The sequence below is a fragment of the Brassica rapa genome, chromosome A02, assembly GCF_000309985.2.
Source record: "Brassica rapa cultivar Chiifu-401-42 chromosome A02, CAAS_Brap_v3.01, whole genome shotgun sequence".
NCBI lineage: Eukaryota > Viridiplantae > Streptophyta > Magnoliopsida > Brassicales > Brassicaceae > Brassica > Brassica rapa.
The window spans coordinates 1193629-1218738 of NC_024796.2; the positions used below are offsets into that span (position 1 = coordinate 1193629).

Consider the following 25110-nt stretch of genomic DNA (forward strand, 5'->3'; position numbering starts at 1 on the left):
TCAATGGAAATGTAAAAACTATCAAATATATAAAAATCCAATACTACCCTTCCGACCACAGCCACCAACGTGGGCAGCCGAGCTAGCAACCCCGGTCGAGGGGTTATTCACTTATTCTTCTTGGAAGACGGCTGAAAAATTCCTGCAGGGGCGGCTTGTGGAGCACCCATAGGTACCGAAGATGGGCTATTCCCTTCAACATTGACTTGTAGCTTCATACCAGGAAAGAAATGGAGCCTATTACCGCAGATAAAGAACGTGTGTAGTGTTGCAGCTCTGTAAGTTGTCCTTTTTCAAAAAAAAAAAAGAAGGTTGTCTTTAGACACTTTGTATCGATGAGTAATGGAACACTAGCAATTATATATAGATTCAAGCGGATATAATTAGATTTAATGCATGTACATCATGCTGGGTACCAGCAATAGTTTCATAGAATGTTTTCATCACAAGTAGTAAAATGTGTGCAGGTGTCTATGATACTTGGAACATCACCAACACTAAAATCCCCAAAATGATGCGGAGGGTGAAAGAAATAGCATCATTGACCTCTTGTCCATAATTTCTATATCTAAAAATGCATTGTAATTTGTAAAGGCTCGTACTCAACTGGAGATATTCGTCTACCACAATTCACAAGCTGTTTATATATTGAGACTCAGTAGTTGAGTAGAAGTATAAAGTTTTTTTGTATGATGTTTAATTTTTTATAGATGGTCTCGAAATGTTTGTAGATACTTCTCAAACTTTGTATGAAATGCATATGTAACATGGAGAAAATATTTCTTACAAAATTATAGATCTTAACATAACTTAATAATATATTCAATGTTTATTTGAATCATCTACTTGCACATGCTAAAAACGACAGTGGTAAATCATAAATATATTACAATAGATAGGAGAAAACAAAATCAGTTGATGGTCTTAACTAACAAGATGCAGCTATTAGACTATTGTAAAAGGATGATGTTAACTTATTTAGTAATTAATTATGTACTACTCATCTTGGGAAGATACTCGCTTGGACTTGGTTTATTTAGTTTTAGCTACGTTTTTTAAACACAGTTATGTTGATATAAATACTACCTCCATTTCAAAATGTTAAATATTTAAGAAATTTCACACATATTAAAAAATATCTTAAATTTTGAAGTTTACAATTTATAATTATTACTTAATAGAAATGCATTAAAATGTAAAATAATGTATTTTTAAACAATTAGTTTTCTATATAATGTATTTTTTTGAAACAGAAGAAATATTAGTTAGCATTTTTTGTAAATTACTTTTAATGATTCACGAAATTTCATGTGTATGATATCATTGTCCTTTTGATGTTTGTGACATCAGACAAGTTATTATTTATGTATTAAAAGTTTCTAGATTCATAAAGTTAATTATTGGAATAATGAAATATAGTTTCCCCTTGCATGAAGGAACCGGAGCAATACTTTATTTTTTCGGAGCAATACATTTTACTATAACTAATCATTTTCATCAGCAAACAATCCATACAAATTCATATCGATATGTTGGATTTATCTATATATCCACAAGAGTGATCAACGTATTTATGAAAGCTTAAAATCCGGACAAGAGGATGCTTTTTTGCGGAAAGTTTTTCTTTGTTCTTTTGTATATGGTACAACGAATGGGACTGAAAACATCCATTAAATAATTCCTATATGTTTATACTATACCCCAACATCTCATTAATATCCCCCCGTCATATATGTACTTGGTCACTCTTATCTATTCCTTACAACCTATGTATGTTCATTATGCTATCGTTGTTCTCATTAACATTTGACAGTTACACATGATCTTGATCATCCCGAAAGCGAACAAAAATAGTTTAGAATTCGACCGTCAAATTTCCATTGCAACTCCGAATGTCATTACTCATTGTTAGACGGTTTAAACCCATATATATAGAAGAATCACTCGCATTTTCATTTTTCAGTTCTCCATATCACAACAGTAAACGATTTCTCAACACTCGTTTCAAACATCAACAATGGAAAATGAGAAAGGTGCGAGTTCAAGTACATTCAAAATGGGCAATTCTGCACAAGAGAGGAGTTTGCCGTATGTGCCTGATTGTTACGCTGTCCCGCCTTCATACGAGCCACGTGATGCGCTCGACTCAAAATCTGAAAGCGTACCCACGATCGATATTTCTCGCTTGAAAGGCAGCGATGATGAGCGTCGAGGGGTTATTCAAGAAATAAGATTGGCATGTCAATCTTTCGGGTTTTTTCAAGTAAGTATTTTATATATAATAAAATAATATATGTAATTTCGTAGAATTTGAGATTAAATCTTTTCCGGAATCTTTTTTTGTCAAAATAATATTTTCCTGTTCTTTATCAGTTATATTGCGCCCATTGGCTATTGGGTAGCTAGCATAGCTTTTGTCATTATATATTCTATTTAAAGCCAAGTTATATATATGAGCCTTTTTTTTGCTTAAATATATATAATAATAGATGAGCTTAGTCGGTCAAAATATCAGCTCTCTTTAGTCATTTTAGTTTCAACACGCAAGTGACGTTACTGTCATGTTTTCTTTGGCTCGCTAAATATTTATAGATAGTGAACCACGGAATTGACCAGAGCATACTGGACGATGCATTGGCGGTTGCGAAAGGTTTCTTCGAGCTGCCGGCGAAAGAGAAAAATAAATTTATGTCGAACGATGTGTATGCACCAGTTAGGTACACTACGAGTCTAAAGGACGGTGTGGACAAGACCCAATTTTGGAGGATATTTCTAAAGCACTATGCACATCCTCTCCATCGTTGGATTCACCTCTGGCCTCAAAACCCACCTGAATACAGGTATTATTATATAATTGCGTACGTATTCATGATATATCATGTTTATTTATACAGTCCATATATGTCAGTATGTCACTGATTAGGTCATTGCATCTATAAAAGTAAAACAATGTAGAGTTCTGCTTTCATGTAGCGGCGCCTTTTGTTCCTTTTCTTGTTGACATAATGGACAGCTTTAGCAAGGTTGATAAAGACCATCAATCTTTTTCTATTTGTTATTTTATTCATTTCTATTTTTTGTAAACTATTCATTTCTGTTTTTCTAAGTAATTTTTTTTTGTTGAAAGAATGTTAAATTTTATTCAAATAAATAAAAACTTTTTACAGAGTTTCACTGCTACATTTCTACATTTCTAAGTAAATTAAATATAATTTCATATGTGTTTGTTTATGTGAATATACACGTTTGCGTATATTAGGGAAAAAATAGGAAAGTTTTGCGAGGAGGTGAGGATTCTATCTCTCGAGATAATGGGAGCAATAACGGAGAGCCTAGGACTAGGAAGAGACTACCTGTCGTCTCGGATGGGCGAAAACGGCATGCAAGTCATGGCCGTTAACTGTTATCCACCGTGTCCGGACCCTAAGACGGCGCTAGGACTGCCGCCACATTCAGACTACAGTTGCATCACCATCCTTCTACAGAACTTGACCGGTCTCGAGATCTTTGATCTGACGGCTCACGATGGCTCGGGCCGCTGGGTTCATGTCCCAGAAGTCAAAGGTGTACTCAAGGTACGTTCCACCTGTTTCGGATAAGATATAAACGGGAAGAAATCACGTTAATTATGTATTAACCGACGTCCCGGTATATGTTTTACACTAGTTTCGGTTTAAACCTAAAACCATATATATTAACCAGACTATATTTATTTATTTTATTGGTTTGTTAATAATTCAACTCTATCTATATCCATTTTTGTTATAGGTCCATATTGGTGACCATGTCGAGGTGCTAAGCAATGGATTATACAAGAGCGTCATTCATAAAGTTACTCTGAACGAAGAGAAGACGAGAATCTCCCTCGCGAGCTTGCATAGCTTGGGTATGGACGATAAGATGAGCGTACCGTGCCAGTTGGTTAACGATGAAAACCCGGTTCGGTATAGAGAGAGCAGTTTTAATGATTTTCTTGGTTTTCTTGTCAAGAATGACATCTCTCAAGGGGATAGGTTCATTGACACTCTTAGAATCAAGGACTGATCGAGTTCTAACACGTGGTCAATGGTTAATGGTGTAAGAGTAATATTTCATCAGCTTTAGTGTATGACCACCTATAATTATAAAGAATTTTCTCCATAAAATAGTACCATTTTGAAACTAGCGACACAAAACTAGGAAAAAAACCTATTTCAACATGAACTTTACCCGTCCACTCAAATAATAACTTCTTTCTTCGCTACCTTTAGTATTCGGATAAACACTCGGAGTACATAGGTGAGAAAGGAGCGCTTTTCTAAGCTCAGCAAGACCGAATGGAATTCAAGTATATGGTGTGTATATTCCTTCCCGAACTTTGTAATAATGCGTATTACATACTGAACTAAATAAAAATTTAAATATACTATATGAACATTAATGCATCGTGCCTTTTCATTACCGAACTTTTAGTAGTGCATATTTCATACTGAACTAAACAAAAATTTAAAAATACTACATGAACTTTTAAAATCGTGCTTCTGTATATATTTATCGTCAAAGGTGTTAATCATCCGTTAATTTATAAAAACGACATTATTTTGGATGAACTCTGTAAAATTAAAAATTAAAAATTAAAAATACTACATGAACTCTCAAAATCGTGCTTATATATATTGACCGTCAAAGGTGTTAGTTATCCATTAGTTTATCAAAACGCGTTATCTTGGATAAATTCTGTAAAGTTAAAATTTATTTTTTGGGAGACTCAAACTCTCACACTGATGGACAAGGATAAAGTAAATATTTGAATAAAAAATAAATAATTTAAACTTATAAAATAATAATTTTAAAAGGTAAATTTAAAAACATAAGTAATTATATATAGATTTATTTGATAAAACTAAAACAATAAAAATTTGATAACATTTATTTGATTAAACTAAAAAATATATATATATATATAAGTTAATGTTTACACAATTTATACAAGAACATTATTTTGGTTTATAGATGTTATCCAAAATGACGTGGTTTTGATAAATTAACGGATGACTAACACTTTTCGGTATAGAATATGCATTACTAAAAGTTCAGAAATGAAAAGGCAGGCACGATACATTAAAGTTCATATAGTATATTTGAATTTCTGCGTAGTTCAATATGGAATATGCACTACTACAAAGTTCAGAAAGGAATTAGCACTACTGGCAAAGTTCATGTTGAAATAGATATTTTTTCCCACAAAACTAACACATGATACTACACAAAACTATCAACCAACAATTCCAAACCGATTTGTTGATTAATAAAAAGTCGATTTCTTCTTCTCCACAGACTCACGCAAAATCTATTACAAATCGTTACATCTTTTGGAGACAAAATGCAATTACATAGTTTTTTCCATTAACTTTATATCACAGTCTTTTACTTTTATTCAACATTACGTAGGCTTGTTTTCTTTTGTTTCTGAGTCATAAATCATTAATTAATTTTTCTTTTATTTTAATAAATCATTAATTTACACGCAATTAATTTACGTATGCTACAGCATGCTGGAACAGCTCGAACAATGTTTCTACCACGCAGGTGGTGCAGCTCCAGCCGCAGGTGCAGCAGGAGCAGCAGCAGGTGCCGCAGGTGCAGGAGCAGCAGCAGGTGCCGCAGGTGCAGCTTCAGCAACAGGTGCAGCAGGAGCAGCAGCAGGTGCAGCAGCCGCTGGTAATGGGATTGTTCCAGAAAAAGTTCGACTACCCCAAGTCACAGTCCATTTAATTCCACCTCCCGATTTATTATCGAATGTTCCAGTATATGTTTTTCCTAACACCGATCCCTCGAATTGACCTGAATATGTTACCAAATTCAACGGTGTTGGGGATGAAAAAAGCAACGAAGTTCCTCCCGCAGGCCTACCACACCACACACACAGGTTTTGAAGAAAAAGACAAATAATCAGTTAAACTATAAATAGAGGTAATAACAACAATAAAGTGTAACTAGGTCCAAAAGAGGTAGCATATAAAAAGAATCATAGACAAAGGAGAGTAAGTGTGTGTTCAAAAAAAAGATAGAGAGTAAGAGATTAAAACAAGTCAACTAAAATTGTCGAAACGTTTTAGAAAGAGATATTTGGCGAGCTTATCGAGCTCAAAATTGAGAAATCACAAGCTACGATCGCCTAATTATAATGTGTGACTTCTAATTAGTAAATATTTATTAAATCTGACATCCAAAACCTTGGCACGTATATGAATAAAATACGAGCAAAATCTTGAGTGATTTCAAAAGAATTTCTTCAATAGTACTTAATGAGTCTCATGATGAGTCCAATGGCGCTCAGTCCGAGGCTGGTACCGGCCGCAAGCCCGGAGGCTAGGAGAGTAGTGGATATAGTCGCGGGTACGAGAATCGGGCTGAAAATGATGAAAAGCGGTGTGGATACAACTAATGCCACGGCTGAACCAGCGAATGTTAGACCGGAAAAGGCTAAGAAGAATAAGAAGGTCGCGGAAGCAATAACAAGCTTAATAATGTCCAACAATGAGATTAGAAAAGACAACATTTTGAAAAACACGTTCATTTGGATGACTGAGAATGAGATTCGTTTTGAAGGAGTTCTTCACTCATACTTTGAGATCGGATGGTAGTGGTGGGAAGAAATGGATTTTTATGGAGTTGTGTAGTCTACATGCACAATAACGTGAGTAAATAGAGATCTATGTTGCATTATGTCACGCCACATGCCCTTCTTCGTGTGTGCGTGAGGGGAGTTGTCATGTTTTCTAGCCTATTTTCTTTCTTGCTAAAGCTCAAACATTAATTAATTGGACAATGTCTTCTCAAAATATTTTAAAGTCATGTTCAAAAATATTGACAATATATTTAACGAAATAATAATTTAAATTTAGAAGCTAATAAATATATATATATATATATATAACTATATATATATATATATTTATTTATTTAATGCTTTTGAAATTATAAACAATAAATGTAAATATATTTAAAAACTGAAAAGTTTTAGACCCTAATTTCTATAATTGTTTAAAACAATCCAATCATAAACCAATTTCTCGGTTGTATGTAAACCCCCACCATTCTTTTTATTTTTAAATTCAGATTTTATTCGACCCACTGCACATGTTAAAAATGGTTATGGTGTTGTTGTGTTGCAGTCAATGTCGATGGTTGAAACACAACACACTAAACCAAGTACTTTAGAAGATATCCAAGGAGACATTCTTTACAAAAGTGCGCGACTTACGTTTTGCTATTGTAACCATACCTTTTGATACTGCCACACGAGAGACCATCTTTTTTTTTCAGATGCAGCTTTCCGAACAGATTTGGAGTAATCTAACGAAAAAATTGCTTGGTACTCAGTTCACACACCGTTGGGACAAGGTTTTAGCTCTGTTGCAGGTCAACATTCGAGATAAGACTACAACCTTCTTGTTTGGGTATGTGTTTCAATCTCTGATCCACACTATATGGCAGAAAGAAACGGCACGAGACACAATGAGCCTCCAAAAAAACAGACGACTATCATCACCTTCATTGATTGAGCTACTCTTAATCGGATCGATAATCTTCGCAGAGAGAGACGTGGGAAGCACTACCAGGCCTTTGCAATACGTACGGTGCGGCTCTAGATAAGAGTTTTGTTTCAGTTTCAAGTTAATGATTTTTTTTTTTGGTCATCAGTTAATGATTTCTTTACTTAAGAGTTTTAAAACAACAATGACACAGCTATTATGAAAATGTTTTTTTTTTTAATTTGAAATTTAACATTCATTTTGAAAAATGTCTAAAGAGGAAAACATGAGACAAAACAACATTTCGCAGATTTTTTGTTTTCTGAAACACTTTACTAAAATTACTTATTATTAATAAAACATCCTCTTAATAAAATTTGGACAGGTATGAATGAATGTAGCAGAACGGTTGCTTGGCGTAACGATCACGCCGGACTAGGAAGACCCTATCACCACTCTACTGCAGTCGGATCAGAACAGACTGGACACAGTCCTTCTCCGACAAGTGTTTCAGACTTCCATCTATGTTCTATGGAAGGAAAGGAACTTAAGAAGGCATGAGTGTGCTTGCGCTTCAGTGGACATGACAACTCGGGCCATTGGGAAGCTAGTGAAGAATCATATATCTTCCCTTAAGTACGTGGGGAATCATAAACAGGAGGGCCTTCTCAGGCGATGGTTTGATGTTTACCTTTTAAAACATCTCATTCTTTCATTATTTACACTATAGGAACAAAGATCTACCATATTGTAAAATCCTCTATCTTTTTTTGGATCAATAAATTTGAAATTTCCTCAAAAAAAAAAAAATTGGACAGGTAATAACTCGCGATCTAAAAAGAGTGAGAATTTTTATAAAATATTTATTTAGTAACTAATTTTAAATAATTTTTTAAAAATAGCAAAAATATTTAAAATATATTTAATAATTTGATAAAATTAAAACTGTAAAATATTTAATTTTTATCAATTCAAGTATGTTACATATTTATAAAAATTCAAAACTAAAATATTTACTTTTACAAGGTATATAGATTAATTTTAAAAATATTAATATATATATGTGTATTTAAACCAGAAAATATATTAATTGAGATTTTGTACTTATATGATTTTATCATCATTTGTATCTTGTTATAAAAAATCTTACACTATTGATCACAAAATTTTCAGTGTAAAACTTTAGCAGTTTTAGTAGTTTATAGTCATTTTAAAAAATTTAAAATATAACATATACAAAAATATATTTTTATTATACTGCTATTTTTAATTTATTTTCATAATATAATTCTTTTTAAATGATAGAGGGTATACAAATTGCTATTAAATCTTTATTTTGCAAAATCATTAATTGTCATATATATAAATCAATCATATCAAGTAATCCTATAGCTTTATTTAATGAAAAAGGAAAAAAAAATTGTTTTGGTAGATTACTACTTAATTTTATGGATATTTTAATAAGAAACATAATATTTCCTTCATTTCATATTAAGTGTCGTTGTAAAGTAAAAGTTTTGTTACAAAATAAGTATCGTTTTAGAATTTTAACGTAATTTTTTTAACTCTATTTTTCTGTTTATTTTTCTATTAGTTTTGAAATATGGTTACGTGTATATATAGTGCCCTTTTTATATATAAAATATACAAAACTAAATAATTGTTTTAATCTATGTGGACAAATCTAAAACGATACTTAAAATGAAATGGAGGCAAAAAATGCTTAGATGGACCAAATAATAATTACAATTATAGTAATTATTCTAGTTATTTAAATATATTTTCTAAGGATTATAAGAACCACACATATAAAACTAATTGCCAACAACCACACATGTAAATTAAGGTTTTAACAGTAACAACTTATTAAGCGATACAGAACAAATGAAGTAAATAGTCCGGTCTAATTTAAATGCGGTTTTTTAAAAAAGTTGCATAATGAAATTTTTATAAACTAGGCAATACATAATAGTATGGTGCACTTATAGTTATTATAATATATAAACTTGTAAAACTTAAATTTTATAAAATAGATTTTTGAATTTTAAATTAAAATATTCAATTATTTTAAACTAAATCACACTTAAAATGAAGCTTCTTCCTTTATATGTGGTTTATAAAATTTGTGCACAATTTGGTTTCACACCTGGTTTTTGTTTAATTACTTTTATAAATAGTAAAACGTAAAAATTATGTATAAATGTTGAATAAAAAATGGTGTGCATGTTGAAATGCCAATTCTACAGAAAACATCAAACATAAAAAGATCTAATTCTAGAGGAAAATGTGAAAAGAACAAGACATTTGACTATTCTCATTTCCTGTCGCGGATTCTGAATATTGTTTGCAGATAAACTTAGTCAACCACTTTTAAAGATCAAATATTTGAGTTTATTTTGACATTAGATTTCAAGATATTTTATCAGCATGAGCTACTTGAATAGTTTGTTTTTAATATATTATTAACTATTGTTTTGCTAGAACTCTAGTTATGTTTTAAGGGTTTTGCCTTATCAAAGTCATACTAAAACAGTTTGATTTGATTAAATGATTACATGTTGCAATTCATTCTAGAGAGAATGCATAAGCAGAATTCCTTGAAAATATTTAACAAAAATATTTCATGTTTGTAAAATATAATAGAAAAATTATAAGGGATTTTAAATGAAAATTTCTTTAAAAAATCAAGAGATACTTATCTCCTACAAAATAATTAAATACTTAAAATATATTTATATAAAAAATTACAATTAATATTTTTTGAATAACATTTAATTTTTTAAAAATCAATAAAATAACATAATAATATTATCAACTATTAATTTCTGGATATTCTAGATAAACTCGATAACATATTGTTGTAATCGGGGTCCAGCCGTGGACTGAATCTCATAAAATTGGTACATCATACATCAAATAATATTATAAGTTTGGATATCATCAACTTCAAAATTTATTATGGTTTAATTATTACTTCTCATCATATTATTTTGTATGTGTTTGGACTCGAAAATGTCTTCGGCATAAATTTATTTTACTTAGATGACAATATATGAGATGCCAGATTTGCTAATATTCAATCTTTTGAATAAACTAAATGTTTACATATTATACTAAATCATAGACAATATTATATCACAATAAGCAGTCATAACATTTCATATAAACAAAAATTATTTTAAAAAGACTTACTAATAATTATTATAAATTTGTCTTGAACTAATGCATAATATATTCTAAACTATATGGATATCTCGACTAATTTTTTTTTTATAAATTTATATTTACTCTTGTCTACATTCATTTTGATATATTTTTTATAGTTAATTGAACTTTTTCATTGTGTTAACTTCCACCATATGGTAAATCTCTATCCATCGACGAATCACAATGACAACCAAATTTATTTCTAGTATTTGGATTTAATTTTATCTATTATTTATTTGTATCTATGTGTTCATTCTTATGTCTGAGTGAACTTTTTCTACCTGATGAACTTCCATTATAGGTGAATTTCAATCACTGAATGAACGCATAGATGATTCTCCATATGATCTGCTTTCATTTTTGGATGAGCTTCTACTCATTGATGAACCATTTTGACTTTCAAACTGTTTTTCAATCTTAGATTTTCTTTCGTGTCTGAATTTTTTTTTAACCGTGAATTTACCTTTACTTCTAGGTGAAGTTCCACCACTAAATGAATTGTCTCTGCTTGGTGAATTCGTACTCATCGGTGAACTTTCACCATCAAATGAACTTCCATTTTTATCTTGAAATTTATTTTTAATCTTGGATTTAATTTTTTCTTTGAATTTTCTTTCACCCATATCTTTATCTTTATCTTTGCGTGAACTTTCACCGACCGATGAATTTCCACCATCTGGAGAACCTCCACTCATTGGTGAATTTCCTTTATTAGATGAATCATCATATGCTTTTCCACTTGATTTATCTTCATTGGATGAACCTCCATCAATTGATGAACCACTATTACCACTGAACTTACTTTTAGTTTTAGATTTGCTTTTATCTTTGGGGCTTTCCTTATCCATGTTTTTATTTATATCTTTAGGAGAACTTGTACTGCTAGATACATTGTTACTGCTAGGTGAACTTTCACCTTTTGGTGAACCGCCACTTATAGGTAAGCCTTCACCATCTGATGAAACATCATGTGCTTTTCCATCTGATTTTCTTTTATTTTTGGATGAACTTTTATTCTTTGATGAACCACTTATAGATTTATCGAGGATTTTGTTTTTACCTTTGTGTTTACCTCCATCCTTGGGTGAATTTATACCGCTAGAAGAATTTTCATAGCCAGCTGAACTACTACCGCTTGGTGAACTTTTACCATCGGATGAACCGCTCTTATCTTTCAATTTATTTTTAATCTTAGATTTAAGTTTATTTAAGATAGTGCTTTTACCCTTAGGTTTAACTCTATCTTTGGGTGAATTTTCACCGCTAGATGAATTTTCATGGCCAGGTGAACTGCCCCCGCTAGGTGAACCTCCACTCATCGGTGAGCTTCCACCATCGGATGAACCGCTCTTAGCTTTCAATTTACTTTTAATCTTTGATTTAACTTTATCTAAGATAGTGTTTTTACTCTTGGGTTTACCTCCATCCTTGGGTGAACTTGCACCGCTAGATGAATTTTCTTGGCCAGGTGAACTGCCACCGCTAGGTGAACTGCCATCGCTAGGTGAACCTCCACTCATCGGTGAGCTTCCACCACTAGATGGACTACTATTTCCTTTCAATTTACTTTTAATCTTGGATTTAATTTTATCTACAATAGTGCTTTTACCCTTGTCTTTACCTTTATTTTTGGGTGAACTCGCACCGCTCGATGAATTTTCACTGACAGGTGAACTTCCACCGCTTGGTGAAGTTTCACTTATTTGTGAGCTTCCGCCACCGGATGAACTATTCTTACCTTTTAGTTTACTTTTAATCTTTGATTTAACTTTATCTATGATACTTTTCTTACCCTTGTGTTTACTTACGTCCTTAGTTGAACTTGCACTGCTCGATGAATTTCCACTACCAGGTGAATTTTCATCGCTTGGTGAACTTCCACCACCAGATGAACCACTCTTATCTTTTAGTTTACTTTTAATTTTGGATTTTACTTTATCAAGAATAGTGCTTTTACCCATGTGTTTACTTTCATTTTTGGGTGTACTTCCACCGCTAGGTGAACTTCCACTGCTAGCTGAACTTTCACCGCTTGGTGAACTTTCACCATCAGATGAACCGTTTTTACCTTTCAATTTACTTTTAATCTTTGACTTAACTTTATCTAAGATAGTGCTTTTACCCTTAGGTTTACCTCCATTCTTGGGTGAACTTTCACCGCTAGATGAATTTCCATGGCCAGGTGCACTGCCACCGCTAGGTGAACCTCCACTCATCGGTGAACCTCCACCATCAGATGAACTGCTCTTACCTTTCAATTTACTTTTAATCTTTGATTTAACTTTATCTAAGATAGTGCTTTTACCCTTGGTTTTACCTCCATTCTTGGGTGAACTTTCACCGCTAGATGAATTTCCATGGCCAGGTGCACTACCACCGCTAGGTGAACCTCCACTCATCGGTGAGCTTCCACCATCGGATGAACCGCTCTTACCTTTCAATTTACTTTTAATCTTTGATTTAAATTTATCTAAGATAGTGCTTTTACCCTTAGGTTTACCTCCATCCTTGGGTGAATTTGCACCGCTAGATGAATTTTCTTGGCCAGGTGAACTACCACCGCTTGGTGAACCTCCACTCATTGGTGAGCTCCCACCACTAGATTGACCACTCTTTCGTTTCAATTTACTTTTAATCTTGGATTTAAGTTTGTCTACAATAGTGCTTTTACCCTTGTGTTTTCCTGCATTTTTAGGTGAACTTGCACCGCTTGATGAATTTCCACTAACAGGTGAATTTTCACCGCTTGGTGATCCTTCACTCATTTGTGAGTTTCCGCCACCGGATGAACTATTCTTACCTTTTAGTTTACCTTTAATCTTTGATTTAACCTTATCTATGATACTTTTTTTAACCTTGTGTTTACTTGCGTCCTTAGGTGACCTTGCACTGCTCGATGAATTTCCACTACCAGGTGAATTTCCACTGCTTGGTGAACTTCTACCACCAGATGAACCACTCTTATCTTTTAGTTTACTTTTAATCTTGGATTTTAGTTTATCAAGAATAGTGCTTTTACCCTTGTGTTTACTTTTATTTTTGGGTATACTTCCACCGCCAGGTGAACTTCCACTGCTAGCTGAACTTCCACCGCTTGGTGAACTTTCACTCATTGCTGAGCTTCCACCATCGGATGAACCGCTCTTACCTTTCAATTTACTTTTAATCTTTGATTTAACTTTATCTAAGATAGTGCTTTTACCCTTGGTTTTACCTCCATTCTTGGGCGAACTTTCACCGCTAGATGAATTTCCATGGCCAGGTGAAGTGCCACTGCTAGATGAACCTCCACTCATCGGTGAGCTTCCACCATCGGATGAACCACTCTTAGCTTTCAATTTACTTTTAATCTTTGATTTAACTTTATCTAAAATAGTGTTTTTACTCTTCGGTTTACCTCCATCATTGGGTGAACTTGCACTGCTAGATGAATTTTCTTGGCCAGGTGAACTGCCACCGCTAGGTGAACCTCCACTCATCGATGAGCTTCCACCACTAGATGGACTACTATTTCCTTTCAATTTACTTTTAATCTTGGATTTAATTTTATCTACAATAGTTCTTTTAACCTTGTCTTTACCTTTATTTTTGGGTGAACTCGCACCGCTCGATGAATTTCTACTGACAGGTGAACTTCCACCGCTTGGTGAAGTTTCACTTATTTGTGAGCTTCCGCCACCGGATGAATTATTCTTACCTTTTAGTTTACTTTTAATCTTTGATTTAACTTTATCTATGATACTTTTCTTACCCTTGTGTTTACTTACGTCCTTAGTTGAACTTGCACTGCTTGATGAATTTCCACTACCATGTGAATTTTCATCGCTTGGTGAACTTCCACCACCAGATGAACCACTCTTATTTTTTAGTTTACTTTTAATTTTAGATTTTACTTTATCAAGAATAGTGCTTTTACCCTTGTGTTTACTTTCATTTTTGGGTGTACTTCCACCGCTAGGTGAACTTCCACTGCTAGCTGAACTTTCACCGCTTGGTGAACTTTTACCATCAGATGAACCGTTTTTACCTTTCAATTTACTTTTAATCTTTGACTTAACTTTATCTAAGATAGTGCTTTTACCCTTAGGTTTACGTCCATTCTTGGGTGAACTTTCACCGCTAGATGAATTTCCATGGCCAGGTGCACTGCCACCGCTAGGTGAACCTCCACTCATCGGTGAACCTCCACCATCGGATGAACTGCTCTTACCTTTCAATTTACTTTTAATCTTTGATTTAACTTTATCTAAGATAGTACTTTTACCCTTGGTTTTACCTCCATTCTTGGGTGAACTTTCACCGCTAGATGAATTTCCATGGCCAGGTGCACTACCACCGCTAGGTGAACCTCCACTCATCGGTGAGCTTACACCATCGGATGAACCGCTCTTACCTTTCAATTTACTTTTAATCTTTGATTTAACTTTATCTAAGATAGTGCTTTTACCCTTGGGTTTAGCTCCATTCTTGGGTGAATTTGCAACGCTAGATGAATTTTCTTGGCCAGGTGAACTACCACCGCTTGGTGAACCTCCACTCATTGGTGAGCTTCCACCACTAGATGGACCACTCTTTCCTTTCAATTTACTTTTAATCTTGGATTTAATTTTATCTACAATAGTGCTTTTATCCTTGTGTTTTCCTGCATTTTTGGGTGAACTTGCACCGCTTGATGAATTTCCACCGCTTGGTGAACCTTCACTCATTTGTGAGTTTCCACCACCGGATGAACTATTCTTACCTTTTATTTTACCTTTAATCTTTGATTTAACCTTGTCTATGATATTTTTTTTACCCTTGTGTTTACTTACATCCTTAGGTGAACTTGCACTGCTCGGTGAATTTCCACTACCAGGTGAATTTCCGCCGCTTGGTGAACTTCCACCACCAGATGAACCACTCTTATCTTTTAGTTTACTTTTAATCTTGGATTTTAATTTATCAAGAATAGTATTTTTACCCTTGTGTTTACTTTCATTTTTAGGTGTATTTCCACCGCTAGGTGAACTTTCACTGCTAGCTGAACTTCTACCGCTTGGCGAACTTTCACTCATTGGTGAGCTTCCACCATCGTATGAACCGCTCTTACCTTTTAATTTACTTTTAATCTTTGATTTTACTTTATCTAAGATAGTGCTTTTACCCTTGATTTTACCTCCATTCTTGGGCGAATTTTCACCGCTAGATGAATTTCCATGGCCAGGTGAACTACCACTGTTAGGTGAACCTCCACTCATCGGTGAGCTTCCACCATCGGATGAACCGCTCTTACCTTTCAATTTACTTTTAATCTTTGATTTAACTTTATCTAAAATAGTGCTTTTACTCTTGGGTTTACCTGAATCCTTGGGTGAACTTGCACCGCTAGAAGAATTTTCTTGGCCAGGTGAACTGCTACCGCTTGGTGAACCTCCACTCTTCGATGAGCTTCCACCACTAGATGGACTATTCTTTCCTTTCAATTTACTTTTAATCTTGGACTTAAGTTTATCTACAATAGTGCTTTTACCCTTGTGTTTATTTTTATTTTTGGGTGAACTCGCACCGCTCGATAAATTTCCACTGACAGGTGAACTTTCACCGCTTGGTGAACTTTCACTCATTTGTGAGCTTCCGCCACCGGATGAACTATTCTTACCTTTTAGTTTACTTTTAATCTTTGATTTAACTTTATCTATAATACTTTTTTTACCTCCATCCTTGGGTGAACTTCCACCGCTAGATAAATTTTCTTGGCCAGGTAAACTGCCACCGCTTGGTGAACCTCGACTCATTGATGAGCTTCCACCACTAGGTGGACCACTCTTTCCTTTCAATTTACTTTTAATCTTGGATTTAAGTTTATCTACAATAGTGCTTTTATTCTTATGTTTTCCTGTATTTTTGGGTGAATTTGCACTGTTCGATGAATTTCCACTAACTGGTGTATTTATACCGCTTGGTGAACCTTCGCTCCTTTGTGAGCCTCCGCCACCGGATGAACTATTCTTACCATTTAGTTTACTTTTAATCTTTGATTTAACTTTATCTATGATATTTTTTTTACCATTGTGTTTACTTACGTCTTTAGGTGAACTTGTATTGCTCGATGAATTTCCACTACCAGGTGAAATTTCCCCGCTTGGTGAACTTTCACCACCAGATGAACCAATTTTATTTTTTAGTTTACTTTTAGTTTTAGATTTTACTTTAGTATTTTTACCCTTGTGTTTACTTTCATTTTTGGGTGTTTTTTTTTCGCCAGGTGAATTTCCACCTCTAGATGAACTTCCAGCGCTTGATGAACTTTCACTCATTGGTGGATTTTTACCCGCATGTTTACTTTCATTTTTCGGTAAACTTTCACATGTACATGAATTTTCACGATTAGGTGAAATTTTATTTACTGGCGATTTTTGACCATCGGATGAATTGCCATGTGATTTTTCAGTTGATTTAATTCTATTCATAGACGAATCTTCTTTTACTGATGAACTGTTTTTCCCTTTCAATATGCTTTTAATTTTAGATTTAATTATTTTTTTCAATATATCTTTAACCAAGTGTTTACCTTTACTTCTTGATGAACTAGATCCGGTCCTTGATGAACTAGATCTGGTCGGTGGAGCTCCTCGTGGAGGTGGATTATGCTCGGGCTTTACTCCCATCCTATGCCTACATCACACAAATAAGTATACATTTACACGTATACATAAGATATTAATCAAGAAAACAACTTTGTACATGTATTCTTATCAATTACGTGACAAATATTTCCAAAGGCAGAAAGAAAGTTCTGACGAAAGACACGTAATAAGTTAAAATTTCTTAAGAAGTAAAACAGCTATGAGAACAATAAGAATGAGGTGTAACTGATTTGTATAACTTTAAGAAGAAGAAAAATGTTGAAGTAGCATGTAAACAGAAACTTTGAAAAAAAAGAGAATTACAGAAGGAAAAGCTATATTTTCTTTTATAAGCACGTATGTGAATAATATATAAGCATAATTCTCGAGTCCATATGTCAATTCAATATTTTGATTATATTTACTTGGTGAGCCATATAATGAGAGCCACGGACGTCACTGCGAAGGCGACACCTGTGCCGAGAGTAGTGGCTATAGTGGCAGCAGGTACCAGAACCGGACTGAATATGATGAGAAGCGGTGCGGATACGGCTAATGCCACGGCTAAACCGGCGAGTATTATCCCGGCGAAGCCTATAAAGATCACGGAGGCAACGGGAGCAGCAACCACCTTGATAACCTCCAAGAGTGGGGTGAGAAACGCGAACACATTGCAACGGAAGCAATTTTCCGCTCTCTGTGATGGAGTTTGAACTAATTCGTTTTGATGTTCTTCTTCCCTCATGTGTTTCTGATTGGATGGTTGCTGTTTGGTGATGGGAAGGGAGGGGGATTTTATGAAGGAGTTGTGTAGTCTATAACGTGCAAGGTACACATGCATGCTCCATGCAAAACGATTGGAGTATGTGGAGATCTACGTTACGTCACGTCACATTTGTTTCCTTTTCATGTTTTTGGGATTTTTTTTCTTTCTTGTAAGATCGTAATTGTTTCTTCGAGTACGTTGTGTATGAAATAACAAAGCGCGAAGAAAGTTTTTTTTATATGTCATATGAACTGATCTAATTACTTGATTGAAAGATTATATTTATGGTGGACATGGATCCGATGAAATCAATATGTCTAAGCTGGGAAACAAACTTAAAGTGTTGGGAATATTTGGGATCGTTCAGAGACTATGAAAATATGTATCGGAAGTCGAGTCATGTGCAGTGAATGAGTTAGACGGTAATTATAACTAAACAGGGTTTGTTAACTACATGGTCTTTCTCTGAAAAAAAAAACTACATGGTAAGAGTATTGATATCTTTTGTTCGAAGGTTGTCAAGAATAAAACTGATGCAAGATCAAGATCAAAATGAAAATTTGATGTTTATATGTGCATTCTAGGCGTAGTAAAGTAGATTATTTCTATGAAAAAAATCCAAGAATATATATTGGTTACTGTAAATCGTACATAATATCAGGTTCATTTAAATAGCTAGGTTTGAGTTTTTAAAAGGGTTATGGTAGAGACAACAATTTCTATGTAGCAAGATTCAACATATCACATAGTGACACAACAATATCAATGTGTTTTAGTGGTTGCCGGGATAGAGTGAGTTTTTACGAAGTTATGAGATCGTACACGGTAGGGTACTCATCATGCTTATTGCTTCCATGCAATACTGGTGAGTAAATAGAGATCTAGTTTTTTTTTTTTTTGTCGGTAATTGAGATCTACGTTACGCCATGTTTGCTTCTTCTTAGTTATCTTTTTGGGGTTGTCATGTATCTGAGGGCTTTTTTCTCTTTCTTGTAAGAGCGCTTGAGATGTTTAAGAAAACCTAAGTCATGAATCAAGATTGATAGTTGTCAACATTTGCCATCATGGGAGAAATACTTATTGTGTAGCACTCGAGAGCTACCTTCTCTAACAATTCGATCACTTCCAACCATTTTGAAACAACTCATATCTTCACAAACTTTTACATATTACGGGCCACTCTTCTGAAAACTCCCCTTTAGTTCTTGCATAAATTTCCTATATAATAGTGTAAACAATGTGTATTGCAATAAACAACTGCAGTGAGATTTTATGAAGATAATGTCGTCTATGTGCGAGGCACATGCTAACCCTTGAAAACAACATGTTTTTTTTTTGAGAAAGGGCTTTGAAAACAACATGTTCAGAGGATATTTGCTCCTTCAGATAGAACATTTTCAGTGGCCCGAAGAGAAAGAACAATCTTGTTTGATCTTGTGGACATGCATATATCCATGCGAAACGGTGCGATTGAATGTTAAGGTCAACATAACGTCAGTAACTCTCTTTTTTGTTGGTTTGGTTTCCTAAATTATGAGGGATAAAATACTCCACAATGGGAAACTTAAGAGAACCTTAACTAATGTATAAGCTAGCACCATTTCTTTTATTGCCAATTAATTTTTATTTAGAAATTCATAAAAGACTCAAATTTAATATGATATCAAAGGCCATCTGATGTTAGGTCACCGGTAGATGTTATTCTCACAATTGTCACACTTGAACGTAAAAGTTGGTATCTATAATAATAAATAAAAGTTCTATTTGAAAAACTAATAGATTAATATTAAAAGGATTACGACGAATCTATCGACAATTGGTTTAAAATTAAAAGTCCATGATAAATATAAATTTAATATGGCATCGTAGTTAACCATCTCGACCGGATATCATATCCTAAATTCTTAGTTTTTTTTATCATTAGCCATTACCTCAAAAATGTATTAAAGATAAAGTATTTCACATCTACAAATTAAGAAAAAAAAAATTAAGTAATATATAAAGCATTATGGTCAATTTTGGCCAACTGATTTTAAGTTAAAAGTAGAGAAAAAGATTAGGATAACACTAAACCAAGTTTTTGTTCCCAAAGTAGCACTCAAGGCTCAAAGTCACAAAAATAGGTTTCATTAAAGAGGTAAATATACACTTATACCCATTGGGTTAATTAATCCAAATCTTAGGGTTTAGAGTTAAGGGGTGGGGTTTTGAAATTAGGGTTTAAAATTTTATAAAAAAAAAATACTAAAATAAAAAATAAAAATTTTTAAAACAGTTTCAAAAAGTATTTTTAAATTATAAAAAGAAAATTTGAAAAAAAAATAAAAAAAAATTCAAAAAAAAAATTTCAAAAAAGAAATTATAAAAATTTCGAATCTGAAAACATGTAATCTGAAACTATAAAAGAAAGTTTTTTTTTTATTTTTTTTTATTTTTATTTTATTTATTTTTATTTGTTTATTTAATTTTAAACCAAAAGTATTAGAGATATTTTATCCTTTAATGAATGTCAATAAACTTTAAAAGGTGCTGTTATTGACAATTGCCCTTGAAAGTATGATAAACTCAAATTTAAGATAAATGTCGACAAAGTCGTTGATTTTAGTGGGGCACAGATATTAGTGTATCTTCCATCTGTTCTTTGAGGCCAATAGATTGTCTCATTAGATAACACTAGTTTCGTGTCCGCGCTACGCGCGGATTACATCTTTACAATTAAAATTTTATTTTAATTATTTTGTAACATGATATGTTTGAATTTGTTTTAGAAATATATATATTTTAGTATTTTTATTTTGTGATTAATTTAACTATATATATTACAGAAATAAATTAATTTGGAATAGTTTGTTGCATAAATTTTAGTAAACTTTTATGTAGGCCATGTTTTTAATTTTTGAATTCTTCTTATGAAAATGGTTATGAATAATGTATTCAAAATATTTTCTTTGATATTTATGTAGTACTTTAAATAAAAGCAAACATATAATCTGATGATAAAACAAAAAATTAAAAAGATACTTGAGATAAAAAAAATATGAATGAAAAAAATATAGAGAATGGTAAGTAACAAACAAAGAAGCAGAAACACAAAGAATAATTTATCACATAAAATCAATTATGTGAGGCTGTGAGATATATCGTTTAGCTAGACTACAGATAATAAAAATAAAGACTTGATATGTACGCAATAATCTCAATTGTTTTGGTACTGAAAAGAGGTCAAAAGATTTTCGTAGAGGCTTAGATGGATTCAACCTTATCTTTTATTGTTTTTTCCCCAATGCCTCAAATAATCTTTAACCTGTTTTATTCTTTCATGGATCAAATAAAACCAAACCAAGAGATATATATATGTTTTTCTTTAATTCAGTACTTTTGTATGCTTGAATGATTTCAGTGATGATCAACATAAAATGTTATTTCACATATAGATATGAAATATATGGGAATCTAGACGTTATTATTATTTATATGATGTAGCCTTAACCGAAATTGACACTGCATTATTTATCAAAAGGTTTTGTTGGTGTAGATAGGTTAAATAATTTTGCAAATTCGTCTTTGAAGTACATCTACAAAAAAAAGTAAATATAATGTAGTTTTTTATTTTTTAATATAAAAATAGCTTTTATTTTTTTTTACAAATTCAAAATTTTACACCTCTTAAATAACAGCTATGGTATTCAACCAAAATGTGTGTAGATATTTCTTTAGAAAAATTCTGAATGCTTTTGTAGGCCAAGCAATGTAACAAATAAAATTAATATAATTTTGTATTTTATCAAAAAAGAGAAAATTTATTGCAGGCTCATATTCAAACACGTTTTGAAAGAATGCTCGCTTTATGAGTTCAGTGTTTTTGATTTTGCAAGAAGCAACACTAACTTCAGGTTTTGTGATGCTCCTGTTGCTATTAGATTCACTGAACAAACATGAGGAATACATTCTCTCTGAAGCCCAGACTTCATGGCCACCTCTTACCACGTACTATCTCTTTTTTTTGAATGAATAAAAAAAAGTGAATCTCATCCAAACATAATAAACAAACGTACTATCTCTTTGACGAACATAATAAACAAACTAAATATTTAGTTTAGTGAGGCTTATAAGCTGTATAATTGATGATCTCATCCAAACTTTACTAACAATCTCATCCAAAATATCTAGATTGTTTCATGGATCTCATGTGTTCACATGTGGATCATAAGCATTTGGTGGTATTACGTTGAAGAAGGATGTGGATTCGGTTAGAGGTAGTCCAAAGACTCCCTCTCCTGGAGCGGCGGATCTGGAAGTGGCGGCACCTCTGCATCTCCCTCTGCCGATGGGGTGGAGAACACCAGTCGCCAAGCTAGCTGCTCCACGTCTACAGGATCCGGATCTAAGGTACTTTCTCTTCCTCTCTCAAAAACACTATCGTCTCAATTTAGTCTTCTCACCTTCTCTTTTCTTCTCGACTGCGAATCCCTCAGCCGCGGAAAGATATCACGTCCGTCGCGTGTTCGTAGGTCGTTCTCCTTGCCTATGTATCATCCCTTTTTCATCACACGATTCATAATTTTATGAAGACGTCATCTATTCACGCATCTCTTTAATTTTCACCGATCTCCGTGTTTCGAGATTTTTATGGAGGCCAACTGAAAATCATCACCACTGGCGGGTCGGACCTCGCTCGGCGTTTACGGCGGAGCCACCACCTTATTTTCTCTAGCTCTAGGTTTCAAACTAACTCTTCCGTTTCCAAAAGTCAAAAGCATTTTTAAGGTTTTTTTTTTCTTTCAGCGATATAACTTTCAGCGATATAACCCGAACCGTCTCCGTATCATATTAACATGCGAAATGATTTAAATGGGCTAGGCAGTCTACTTAATTTTTTAATTCCAAGCCCAGTCCAAAATGACATGGCAGTTTTAGTGGTTAGGAATATTTGTGCATATGTGGCAGTGCTTAGAAAGCTCCAATTTAGCTTCTTTTATATAGTAGGATTGGTGAAAAAAGAACTAGAATAATATAGTTGAACTTGAATAAGGTACAAATGTCAACGCTACATAGCTTCGTTCTTAAAATACTATACAATAAAAAGGCTTACATTTGTTATTATTTTGTACCGCGACATCCATTAGTAAAATAATATTTGAAAATTTTTCTATCCCCACGTGAAGTTGTTATTTATTTTTTAAAAGTTGGATTACTCTTTTTTCCATGTATCCAGTTTTCCATATCAACCTTTACTCATGCCCACCACTTCTTTTCATATACTCGGTGGGGCTGCTGGCTTAGGTGCTGGTGGGGCTGCTGGCTTAGGTGCTGGCGCAGCAGCTGGTGCGGCTGCTGGCGCCGCAGCTGGTGCGGCTGCTGGCGCCGCTGCTGGAGCGGCTCCTGGAGCGGCTGCTGGTGCAGCTGCAGCACCTGGTATTATCTTTTTCAAGACTTTTTCTAGGACTTTTGGCGGCGCCTTGCCCGTTGCTCGCCTACACAAAATTGAATACGTTTGGTTATCAACAGTCATGGTATCAGTTCTTAATAGTTACGGTTCAAATCACTACCAACCAACCTAATAGTTTGTACGTATAGAAACATATTCAACCATGCAGCTCCACAAATAGATATATATTCTTAATACTGCCTATGGTAAATGCGCTAGAGTAACGAATGGATTAAATGTAATTTGCTTTTTTCATAATTTTTGGAAAAGGTGGGATTCAAGAGGAATATCGATTCTTTATTCAATCTTTATTCCTCTAAGATAACAGTTACGAACACCCTTAATTTGCGTATCTATAGGATGCAGTCAAGATCATCAACTTATGCGTTAGTTAATCCCTCATTCTCCCACCTTATATATATATACATATATATATATATTTAAATTGTATAATATAGTAAAATTTTCCATTCGAGTAACGAATTTTCTAAAATATATGTACGCGTATACAATAATTTTTTTATGTTAGTGTTAAATACTTGTAGAGCCACAGGATGATGGTGACAGCAGTTGCGCCGGCGCCACCGGCGGCTGCTAAACCCGTAGTCAGTAAACCAGTGGTAATACCAGCTGGTACGAGAATCGGACTGAATACTACGAATAGTGGCATGGTAGCGATAAATGCGGCGGCTGTGCCGGCGAGGGATACACCGGCGATCAACAAGAGGAATGTTGCGGCATGTGTAGCTAATATTGCGGTTAAAACACTCTTAAACGACGGCTTTCGCTCGTGTTTTTTCTTCCTGAGTATCCCCATTGTTTACTAGTTTGAATGGCTAGAAAGGAGGGGTATGATTCTTTGGTCCGATGGTCGTGGGAATTTATGAAGAAGAGATGGATTCATATACATATATTAAGTGGTGTGGTCTACGTGTACGGTACGTGTTTATAAATACCCATGCGAGTGAATGTTGAGCTCTATACGTTACGTCAATGCCTTTTCTTTTCGTCTGTTTTTTTGTTGTTGGGTTGTCACATGTTTTGCCTCTTTTTCGCTTTCTTGTAAAATAGGAGTGGACATTTTGGTTTAGTTCACGTAAACCAAATGATATATATCCGGATCGTTTATGTTTGATTTAGTGTTAGAAGAAGTGCACCTGAATTTTAACCCAACTTATATATAATTAATAATTCTGTTTGAACTGGTTAGAAATTGCTTCTGTTATAGTTGGTTTAATTTTGACCTTTGATAGAGTTTAATTTGGTTGTCTCGTGTTATGGTTAGTTATGAACCAAAAGTTGATCTGTTGGTTTTATTAGGGCTTGCTTACGGCTAATCCCACGGCTGTGACGCCAAGGATTATTCCGGAGAATACCAATAAAACTATGCAGCCACTGCGGTGAAAAACCGCCTGAAAAATCTTAAAATTGATATTAATTACAAAATTGCATTGGAAGACCATGTCAGTGCATTTGAATAATGCTTCCGGAGGGATGTGGATGTTATTATTTCTTTGCTTCCATAGATGGAAAAGTGTGACTTGAGCGGAGAGACAACGAAGCTTTGGACACAAGAGAAAGAACAAT

General features: G+C 33.8%; 4 protein-coding genes and 1 long non-coding RNA gene across 5 annotated transcripts; 2 read left to right on the forward strand and 3 right to left on the reverse strand.

The window, feature by feature from the left end:
* The first annotated feature begins 161 nt into the window (after positions 1-161).
* Positions 162-6062, forward strand: LOC103850657 (flavanone 3-dioxygenase 3-like). Its single transcript, XM_009127443.3, has 4 exons — positions 162-2263; positions 2593-2840; positions 3260-3575; positions 3769-6062. The coding sequence occupies exons 1-4, from the start codon at positions 2018-2020 to the stop codon at positions 4042-4044; spliced, it is 1086 nt and encodes a 361-aa protein (XP_009125691.1). The 5' UTR covers positions 162-2017; the 3' UTR covers positions 4045-6062.
* On the reverse strand, positions 5558-6298 carry LOC117131701 (glutaconyl-CoA decarboxylase subunit gamma-like). The gene is made up of 2 exons (XM_033283928.1): positions 6285-6298; positions 5558-5888 (listed from the first exon to the last, which is right to left on the reverse strand). Exons 1-2 carry the CDS (start codon positions 6296-6298, stop codon positions 5558-5560), a joined length of 345 nt encoding a protein of 114 aa, XP_033139819.1.
* Positions 6299-10765: 4467 nt separating this feature from the next.
* Positions 10766-20375, reverse strand: LOC108870746 (hornerin-like). The gene is made up of 2 exons (XM_033285932.1): positions 17755-20375; positions 10766-17378 (listed from the first exon to the last, which is right to left on the reverse strand). The coding sequence occupies exons 1-2, from the start codon at positions 18168-18170 to the stop codon at positions 11033-11035; spliced, it is 6762 nt and encodes a 2253-aa protein (XP_033141823.1). The 5' UTR covers positions 18171-20375; the 3' UTR covers positions 10766-11032.
* Positions 16889-17538, forward strand: LOC117132177. The gene is made up of 2 exons (XR_004455711.1): positions 16889-17058; positions 17296-17538. It is a non-coding gene; the product is annotated as an uncharacterized LOC117132177 (long non-coding RNA).
* A 2708-nt stretch (positions 20376-23083) lies between the features above and the next one.
* On the reverse strand, positions 23084-24448 carry LOC103850659 (oleosin-B1). Its single transcript, XM_009127444.3, has 2 exons — positions 24063-24448; positions 23084-23569 (listed from the first exon to the last, which is right to left on the reverse strand). The coding sequence occupies exons 1-2, from the start codon at positions 24338-24340 to the stop codon at positions 23350-23352; spliced, it is 498 nt and encodes a 165-aa protein (XP_009125692.3). The 5' UTR covers positions 24341-24448; the 3' UTR covers positions 23084-23349.
* Positions 24449-25110: the final 662 nt, after the last annotated feature.

Bases quoted from the DNA above. Each gene is read 5' to 3' on its own strand.
- LOC108870746 (XM_033285932.1), bottom strand. From the start codon at position 18,170: ATGCATGTGTACCTTGCACGTTATAGACTACACAACTCCTTCATAAAA. The intron at 17,379-17,754 runs GTAAATATAATC...TGTGTGATGTAG, and splicing joins CTCATTATATGGCTCACCAA to GCATAGGATGGGAGTAAAGC.
- LOC103850657 (XM_009127443.3), top strand. From the start codon at position 2,018: ATGGAAAATGAGAAAGGTGCGAGTTCAAGTACATTCAAAATGGGCAAT. The intron at 2,264-2,592 runs GTAAGTATTTTA...AAATATTTATAG, and splicing joins AATCTTTCGGGTTTTTTCAA to ATAGTGAACCACGGAATTGA. The intron at 3,576-3,768 runs GTACGTTCCACC...TTTTTGTTATAG, and splicing joins AAGTCAAAGGTGTACTCAAG to GTCCATATTGGTGACCATGT.
- LOC103850659 (XM_009127444.3), bottom strand. From the start codon at position 24,340: ATGGGGATACTCAGGAAGAAAAAACACGAGCGAAAGCCGTCGTTTAAG. The intron at 23,570-24,062 runs GTATTTAACACT...AATTTTGTGTAG, and splicing joins ATCATCCTGTGGCTCTACAA to GCGAGCAACGGGCAAGGCGC.